At 34.5% G+C, this 9561-nt stretch overlaps 4 protein-coding genes across 6 annotated transcripts in view; 2 read left to right on the top strand and 2 right to left on the bottom strand.

Moving 5' to 3' along the window:
• The window catches only part of LOC117163060 (sodium-independent sulfate anion transporter), a 4557-nt gene extending 2903 nt beyond the window's left edge, over positions 1–1654 (top strand). The window contains exons 7-11 of the mRNA XM_033345040.2: positions 284–445; positions 630–770; positions 838–983; positions 1215–1376; positions 1433–1654. Of these exons, the coding sequence (XP_033200931.2) occupies positions 284–445; positions 630–770; positions 838–983; positions 1215–1376; positions 1433–1543 (722 nt within the window). The 3' untranslated portion in view covers positions 1544–1654. The remainder of the gene's footprint in view (positions 1–283; positions 446–629; positions 771–837; positions 984–1214; positions 1377–1432) is intronic.
• The window catches only part of LOC117163064 (uncharacterized), an 8391-nt gene extending 4004 nt beyond the window's left edge, over positions 1–4387 (bottom strand). The window contains exons 1-4 of the mRNA XM_076625561.1: positions 4268–4387; positions 3668–3799; positions 2405–2536; positions 1948–2131 (exon numbers count right to left, since the gene is read on the bottom strand). Coding sequence (XP_076481676.1) covers positions 1948–2131; positions 2405–2536; positions 3668–3799; positions 4268–4387 — 568 coding nt within the window. The remainder of the gene's footprint in view (positions 1–1947; positions 2132–2404; positions 2537–3667; positions 3800–4267) is intronic.
• LOC117163125 (uncharacterized) overlaps positions 3696–9561 on the top strand; it is a 215715-nt gene continuing 209849 nt past the window's right edge. The window contains exon 1 of the mRNA XM_076625237.1: positions 3696–3804. The gene's annotated coding sequence lies outside the window, so the exon portion shown is untranslated. The remainder of the gene's footprint in view (positions 3805–9561) is intronic.
• Positions 3951–9332, bottom strand: Atg9 (autophagy-related protein 9). Of its 3 annotated transcripts, XM_076625350.1 has the most exons (8): positions 9023–9332; positions 8215–8323; positions 7688–8007; positions 7146–7606; positions 6880–7064; positions 5828–6781; positions 5388–5759; positions 3951–5187 (listed from the first exon to the last, which is right to left on the bottom strand). In XM_076625350.1, the coding sequence occupies exons 2-8, from the start codon at positions 8266–8268 to the stop codon at positions 5002–5004; spliced, it is 2532 nt and encodes an 843-aa protein (XP_076481465.1). In that variant the 5' UTR covers positions 8269–8323; positions 9023–9332; the 3' UTR covers positions 3951–5001. The 3 variants fall into 3 exon arrangements, with proteins under 3 accessions (XP_076481465.1, XP_076481467.1, XP_076481466.1); XM_076625352.1 differs by lacking the exon at positions 8215–8323; XM_076625351.1 differs by lacking the exon at positions 8215–8323 and having other exon boundaries at positions 9124–9331.

The raw sequence follows: 9561 nt of genomic DNA, 5'->3' as shown, positions 1-9561 counted from the left end.
ATTCATAATCGTTCGAACGATTCACGTATTATACAGTCGAAGCTCGGAACTGAAGCTGATCTAATTTCTTTTCGTCGACCTGTAATATAAAAAATAATGATTATGCAGATTTTTAATGACGCGGTTAACATATCAAACTATTCAGCAAATGTTCATCCGCTATCAACGTCGTTCGAACAATTATGAACGTACACGTGTATTCGTTAGATGGAAATACAATTTTGAACATTATTTTAATAATTAAAATTACTTGAATAATTTCGAGCGAACTATGAACTTTTAGCAAAGGGCAAATCTTTGGACGGCACGCAAGAAATGCTGGCGTTAGGATTGTGTAACATAGGCGGTTCGCTTGTTCGATCAATGCCAGTTACAGGTTCTTTTACACGAACTGCTGTCAATAACTCATCTGGAGTGAAAACTACTTTTGGAGGTTTATTCACAGGTAAGTGTGTGTGTGTGTGTGTGTGTGTGTACATATGACTTCTCAAACAAGCGTTATAAATGTCTCGCCGATAATATGTATCACCAAGGGAGAAAAGAAAGACGAAGTACAATCAGATAGTTGGAAAACGTACGAATGAATCCCCTGAATTTTTTTCTTAATCGTGACAATTCCTTGCTTGCAGGCGCTCTCGTATTACTAGCGGCTGGCTTGCTCACATCCACTTTTCGTTTTATTCCTAAAGCGACTTTAGCTGGCGTTATAATATGCTCTATGTACTACATGCTCGACTTCAAAACGTATGCTCTATTATGGCGCGCAAAAAGTAAGTAAATTGGATCGTGACAAACGCGATTCAATTTCATATTCCTGACAGTTGCGCCTCATTTCAGAAATCGACTTTTTCCTCATGTTGATTACCTTACTGTTCTGCGTTTTTCTTAAACTGGAATGGGGAATCATTATCGGTATATCGTTAAATCTTGCAATATTATTGTATTTCTCGGCTCGACCTTCGGTTCAAACCGAAATTGAACAGGTAAATTAAATGTATCACTTTTACGCGATTAAACTAATATTTTAACTATTTAAATATTTAATGTTATTCTAACATTTTTAACTCATTGTGCACTAACTACTAATAAGTTTCCAGCCAAATGTAACAGTACCAAGCTAACTAAGGTACTTTAGTAGTTTTAGTTAGCTTAGCACCGTTGCATATAGACAAAAGTTTATTGTCGTGTGTGGTAAAATGATTCCTGAACCGTAGGTAGGAGATAGAACCGTGATTCGCATTATTCCTGATGAGAGTATCACGTTTCCAGCAGCGGAACATTTTCGAGCTTACATAATGAAGCTTTCAAACGAAAATTCATACGACGTTGTACTTGATTGTAGAAATTTGAAGAGGACTGATGTAACGGTTGCAAAGGTAAATGATGTATTAAAATCTTCTTCTTGTAAATTCAAATAATTTCCGTTTTACAGAACCTCAAGCTATTGGCAAACGACTTAGGACTGCGAGGAAAAAATATCATTTACGAAAACTGTCAAGATGACGTTGAAAGTATACTGCAGACTGTTATTCCAGATCACTGAATATACATGTTAAAACTTAAATGCATAGACGAACCTATAATATTTATATTTCTTGTACATACTATATGATTTGCTAAAAAACTGATGTATTTTAATTACAAATGATTAAAATATAATAAAAGCATTGTTAAAAACATACCGCCTTTTATTGTGTAATCTTCTATCGTGGACAAACTTTATAAGCTACGTATTCAAAAACAGACAAAATGCCAAATAATAGCAATTTAGATTAATATCAATGAGACACAGCGTCTCAATGATAGAAATCCATATAGGTCGATCGCATTTACACAATGTACGGAACATTTTTGTTTTGTTGTCAAATTTCGCTTTTACAATATTGACATTTAATCGTGATTGACGATCTATTCGTATAGAAAAATTCAATGTACATGTGTTCATACCTGGATCGATTCGATGAGTACTTTCGATATGCTCTTTCATCGTTTCGTTCTCTGGTAGTATCCAGTAGCAATACTTGCAATATCTGCGTCGATGAAATTTAATGTGAGTGGACAAAGACAAAAGTGTAGCAATTTGTTCATGGCAGAAATTGCACTCGAATTTCAAGGCTCGTTGCTCTGAAAGCTATGAGTAAAAGATCTATATACCTTTCTGAATGATAAATATCGATACGATATTAAACTAGATTCCGAAAATTGATAATATCGATCGATTAATAATCGGAGCAAATATACATAATATTTATATTCCTGAAATACACATTGGATATAATAACAATTAATACATATACAATGATACATTAATTATACAAATTACATAATAAACGATGAAACCTTGTATATAATAGTGCAATTAATAGTACAAATTGCATACTGAATCATAGAATTGCATACTTACATTCATTTCGTCGTTATTTTGATTGTAATCGTTCTTTTCCGAAATAACGGAGTATTGGGGCATTTTCGAATCGGTACTATGTTTTTTTCGCAGTTGTAGTGGTAACACGATTGGATATTTTCCTTCTTCCAACTGTAAACACATTTCTTTTTTTATAAGAGCATCTACGACAAACATCTAATGGTGCCCAAAAGTTACAAAAGGATACTATCGATGTCAAGGTAACGTATAGAATATCATATAAGCGTATACGAAAATCTAAGAACGTTCAAATATACGAGATTAAATATTGCAACGTTAAATGTCAATTATCGTTTACATTATTTGCATTTAAAATCAAAATCACATCAGTTCGATATACTTTAAAGTATCTAATGTGAACAACGTCGTCGTTTTCGTAATTGTATTTATTTCATTACTACTTGTTATAATAACGATTCTTTTATAATATTTGGAAATATTTCTGATAACGAAATCATTGCAGAGTCGTACAATCGAAAATGGTGGTTACATTTCATGAAATGTTGTCACAAGTATTGCTTTTATAAACATACCTTCTTACGAATCATCAGTATTCAAATGACACAGAAACTGCGCAATGCGCATAATTACGTCAGTACAAATATGGCTTTAACCGTACTGACCGTTTCGAATACTCCCGTCAATTTTTATAGTTTATTCCGTATTACATGTAGTTTACTAATATAAAGAGAACTGTGCGTATTCAGTGATTACAAGTTCAAAATATCATGAATTTCAATTAAGTTTCGATGAAATAAAAATAAAAATATTTGTAAAAAGTTGTACGCAGTCAAACACGACGCCACGTTCCAATATATATAATAACATAGCTTAAATAAAATATTAAAAGTTTTTGATATTCCATTTTCTTAACAATTATCTAAGATACAGATAACGTTTTAAAATGTAAATTATCTATCGTTAAACTCATTACACATACACCGGTATGACGTATAATTTAATATTTCATGGCAATCGTTTCAATATTCCTTGAATATTCTCGCGCGGGCAAATGATACGCCATGTTGGTTTATTGTACCGGTAGCGTCATCTTCGATTTAAAATCTTGGTGTCTCGTTCAAGTTTTATTATTCACATTAATAAAATACTGATTTTTCTAATTCTCGAATTCACGAATCTAAATCTCGTATTTATGAATTAAACGAAAAACAATAATTCGCGTGAGGCTAGTGTGTATCGAAAGAGAAAAAGATATTTGGTTATACGAGTTATAATACCTACCTTTCTGGAACTTTGAATTGGTGGACGAATGTCGTATACGAAGTCTTTTTTCGTCATCTTTTCGCTGATATTTCGGTTACACCGTAAATTGTACTTCATGGCTTCCACTAATCCGTTGGTAAAATCCTGCAGCTATGGTAAGCGTTCATATTTCATAATTATTACAATACTTTCGATATTCATATTTTTCAACATTCGTTTGTTAAACCACATTCGCATTTATATATAGATTTGTATATGACACATATGAACAAAAAGTTTCGCAGGTTTTTACGAAAACTAATTTATTACGTAATGTATTTATTTGTCGTATATTATAATGATAAATTACAAATAACCCTTAAATTAATATCATCTCGATATTATTATTATTATCCTTTTTGCTTTTTATAAAATTTATTTGTAGAACCATATCTGTATTAAGATCTTTATCGCGATAAGATTTCTACTTATTTTCGTTACGCGTCACTTAATTAAAAAATCCTTAAACTATGTAAATCATAGTTGTCTTGATTACGATAAGAATCTGTACTTATAAGTTGTTATACATTACACATAACGAAGAATAAACACGAGTTAAAGCCGCTTCTAAATTTATACCTCGTGACAACCTGCCAGTTTGTGAAACGTAAATGTTCGTATTTTAGCTGCACTCTGTGACAGTATTAAGGAGATGCTCGAATACGAGTATATATACAGTGTATAAGCGATTTCTCGCATGCTGTAGCCGTTAACGTTCAGCCATCGTGTTTATCGAGTAACTACATTTTAAGAAATAAATAATTCTTTATGCTATGGCGTGTGATTCATTTCATATGACTAGAGAATCGTGGCATTGAAAACTAGAGCTGATCTTACCACACACAGACACACACATGCGCGCGCGCACACACGCATACATACAAAAGATTCGTATCTTTATAATTGCATTTACTTAAAAAAAAAAGAAAAAGCTTTTTTTCTGTTGCAATATGTATACAAGTAATGAATTTTTCTCACAAAAATTTCGACGTGGGAAACCCGATTAGTTCTTCATGTTGTATAACGCAACAACCTAACACAATTTTGGGAAGCGTTTCATTCGTAATTTGATGCGCAAAATGTACACACGCGTAGGCCTTCGAATAGATTAAAATAGGCATTCGAGATCGTTTCACTTCCTAAACGAGAGTCTAGTCAAGGAATATTTCGATATTGTATTTACATCGATAACACAGATTCTTAAACGTTCTAGCTATTCTCTTGCTATAAAATAAATCACGAGGACATCGCATCGTTAAGCGAATGAAAATATTTTATTCTGTTAAAAGTGGCGATATCACTGCACGAATGATTCAGATGCTACCTAAATGAGTGTTCACGTTATATTTAAATTCTCTATTGTTTCTTATAGAAGAATCTTGATGTAAGAGCAAGGGTGCTCTCTCTTGTCTAACTTCAGGAAGCGTAGCAAGCTCTTGAACAGGGCTTCGTTGCCATATGCTTCTAGCAGCCATTTCTTGATAGCCCCTCCTTCGAACCTGTAGTTGATAGATTATTTAATCCGACACTTAATTTTTCTATATAAATATAGTTCATATATGAATGTACATATATCAATATTGATATTTAATGTTTCTTACAAAGCATTTTATTCTAATAACAAATGACACCAGTGATTCAGCAAATTTTATTTCAATCGGTCACTGGCGCCATTCAAAAATACAGGTGGAAAACATACTTGTCTATAGTGAAGTTCATGCAGGTACAATGTAGACAGAGACATATCGGCAGCGATTAACTCCACCGGTACAGATAAATCAGTGGATAACTCATGGCTCGATACAAAAACAGAGGCGCCTAGGGACTGATTCGAAATTCCTTGTTGCAAACCATACAGAAATCCTTTTTCATTGTGTACGGGCCCTTCGGCTTTGCTTAAACCACATTGAACAGCATGCGGCAAAATGTCTGATTTCACATTTAACAGTTCATCCCCAGCGGCAGAAACCGTCGAGGTACCAGGTTGGTTCAAGAACATATTACTCGTGCTTAGCCCACCTGGCTGATTTACCATTGTGCTCCGAATTATGTTCGATACTATGTCATTGTACTGAAACGATTGGACAAATTAAATTCTACATCGTTTTGATTTCGAATAGAGACACATTAAACACTTACACCTGGTTCCAAGCTAGATAAACTGTTCAAGCTTGCCAAAAGGGGATTAATTTCACCGTGTATACCACCTTGCACTTCTTTCTTCACTCTTTCTCTTAAAGCTGCGACGAAATTCTCAGCGTGACTCGGTGGTTTCCACTCGGGATTCGTTAAGGTGAAATGAATAAGGGACAATTCGGTTTTCCCGTCTTCTGCTTGCGTATATTGATCCGATACAGGAATTTGAAGTTTTTCCGGATCTAAGGCGTACTGGTTAACATCGTATCTACCAGTCTGATCTATGACAGGACTTCGAGTCACCGTTTGCCACGTTGGATTGCCATGTTTGCGCACGTCCATTTGTGCAAAACTGCAAACGTCCCCGACGCCTGTAACTTCGATCGTGAAATTACGATAGAAGTCCACAATATCCAAGGCCCGTTGTCTCATCCGAAAGCACAGAATAAATGGTGTAAGCAGAGGGGAAATTAATTCTTCTAAGAGATGAACTGCACGATATTGAAATAGTTGTGCTACTTCTGCTCTCGTGGTTTGAGTATGAGCGTGACCTCGCCAACTATCCGGTCTGTAATGTGTATGGGCCAAGACGGCAGTTAAGAGAGTCTCTGGACACCAAACTAAATTCTCATCCGGTATAAACGCCCTTGCTCCTGCGACCATAGCACCCAATATGGTCATGGTAGTCAACACGTGCTCCACCGTAAGTACATCCTCATCGTATACAGTTAATATTAATAAAACTGCTAATATACTTCCAGCTACGAAAGCAACGTTTTTCGCGATAACAGTCATAATGGGGGATGTAAATATGCTCATGTATTTCGAAGCTGGACGGTATGCGCGATTTAGACGGGCATTCAATTCGTGATCAAGTTCGTTGAAATGACGGAGGTATAACCGGCCGTATAAAGACCACATTCTTGTACCTAAAGTTCCTGGCTCTCGCTTGATGATCTGTTCGAGACAGAAATATTTTCCAATAAGATTATTCCTACGAGACGAAATATATATATCGAGCAAGAGATTTATCTTGAATCAAACCGTGTACTCACCTCGCCGTAGTTAAAAAACGAATAGAGTATCTGCCAGAGTAAAATTAACGGGCAAAGTAGAAAATTCACTACTCCAACCCATAAAATATGTTTAGATAGTGCTCTTGCAAGTTCTTGTCTTTTGTTTAACTTTTTATAGTCTTCTTTGAGATGCCAATTGTTTTCAAACGGAGACCATGGTCCCCCTGTGTGGAAACAATTTATATTTTTATTTTTATACATATATTATTTTTAATTAATAAATATCTAAGTATATAGAATCTTACAAAACAATAGTAGCTCCATATTGTATTTCAATCCTCTTGTCATGAAAATAATTTCTCCTATAACAGGGATTTTAAGTCGAACGGGTAACAAGGATTTATTGATCATAGCCACCATATAATTTTTAAATCTTAATATTCTATGGTATATATCTAATTCCGTAAGCTCTCTTTTGTGTATGCACATTTCCTGCTCTTTTTGCACTTCTCTTACTCGCTTTTGTACCTCGTGCCAGGTGAGATTGTCCAAATCGCAGTCTTCAATTTTCAACGCGGTATTAAAGAATAACTTTATGTCCCAAAACTGCGTGCAATGATACAAAACTTTTACTAATCGTAAAATCCAAAAAATCGCGGCTACTAAAATACAGATCCAAGTAACCAGACCCATAGATGCTACACATTCGCTCGTTGGTAAAATCACGTCGCTTATTGACGTTTTGTGCGATGTTTGGGGCTTGTTCCTGGAAATATATCAAACTTATTAGTCGAGTTTCTCACTTATGTTTCTATTTATCGTATTGATATTGTTAAGCAAATCTCACTTGAACAATACGGAGTAATCGATGCAATGAAAGAGAAAAGTTGAAAAAGTAACTACGAAAATGAATTGTCCTAGTTCAAGTGCTTCTTGGAGTATCATACAAGCGAATCCATGTTTTTGATGGTAGTGGTACATTCTTGTAAAAAAAGAATCTAGATCTTCAATATGGTTCCATCTAGCTTTATTTCCTTCTGGTACTACGTGTATCATAACACCAGATTCCTGAGGTGTTTCCTCGTGTTCATCATCGTCTTCTCCATCCTCTTCTTCCCCATCGTATGGCTCCATACGTTGGTAGCTGCCATCCAATACCGTCGTCATCTAGATACATGGTACATACAGATTTATTTTTTCAATAAATTAATTCAATTTTATAAGAAGACTAGTAAGATTTTATAAGAAGACTAGAAAATTTGTACTTGGTACAAAAAATACATTGATTGTAATGTATTCTCTTATGGTTTTGAGAGGATAGAAATAAAAGTAATGGATAATGGATTACTAACTACCTAAAAGTCACAACCTTACCGTTTTTGCTCGTCGGTTTGGCTCTACACAGGTAATGACAGTTTCTCGTTTCATTCTCACATGTCATTAAGAATAATTAACTACCGGTCAACGGTTGCTCCACAAGCATCTAAAATGTAAGCCACCCACCAAATGAACTTGTTAATGCGACAGAAAATGCATTTATATCGGCCTATTAGTTTCCTTATTGTATTTCATTTCTATTATTACATATATATATATATATAAATATCAAAAGGAACAAAGCTAGCGTATTGTTTCTTTGTTTACATTTTAACAATTATACCCTTATCTGAAGATTGCATCAATGTTTTTCAATCAATTGGTCATCCTTTGTGTCAAAGAATGTGTTAACACATAAAAAAAAATATTTTTTAACCACTATGCTCTCATGCAATTTCTTTGCAAGTATAAGCACAAAGTGAATATTTTCCAAGATGTATCCTTAACCATTACATTTCGGTTTAAGTTCTTTGCAAGCATACGGTCAAAGTTAACATTGTGTTAAATTATTAAAATACTATTCGCGTGGTTGATGATATTGAGAAATTAAAAACGTGACGCATACATACATATGTAACAATAACAGTTTAGTTCTTTGGACTAAGAAAAATGAAAAATTGAACGATCGATGAACGCGCAATAGAAAACTCGATTCGTTTTCCGATAAGAGGATGCATTCGATTTTTTCAATATTTTTTTAAAATGAAATTCAAGATCCGATTTTGCGAGATTATCAATAATGTGGTTAAATTACGATGTATTGTTTGTGCATCAAGCATCGCTTTTATCTATGCTTTTGGCTGACCTTTATTCGACGAAAATAGAAGCGTCGTAGACGCTGCAGCAAAAGCGATAGGAATGTTTGGTAACACAGCTGATCTCCATAAACAAAGCATCCTGTCGTACCTTCGTTTTTGCCGATTTTTGTCCCGCTTTCCAAATTGACACGTGTTTATTACTATCGTCTGCAAACTCATGAATCCCCACTCACATGTTGACTGGAACACGAACGATTATTTACTGCTAATTTAGATATCTAGTTGTTCGAAACATTCGACCACTTCCCCGTCTATCACCATCTTTACTGAATTTTCCTTCTATTTGTAGTCCACCTTGTTCTGCTAGTCACGAACCACACGTTGATTCTAGAAAGCATATTTACGCTATTTCCTGTTGCACAGTTGATAAAAACGATTTCTATATTAACACTTATCGATTCTGCTTTAGACTTCTTATTTAGCCATAGAATGTATACATAGACGTTGGGGGTACAAACCAGATGTGTACTTATATTTTAATACTTACATATTAACCCTAACATATTAATCCACGCATCACACATAT

Source organism: Bombus vancouverensis, chromosome 16, assembly GCF_051014615.1.
Source record: "Bombus vancouverensis nearcticus chromosome 16, iyBomVanc1_principal, whole genome shotgun sequence".
Classification (NCBI taxonomy): Eukaryota; Metazoa; Arthropoda; class Insecta; order Hymenoptera; family Apidae; genus Bombus; species Bombus vancouverensis.
The sequence above is the reverse complement of the archived record's forward strand: the minus strand, read 5'-3'. Positions and strand labels throughout refer to the sequence as shown.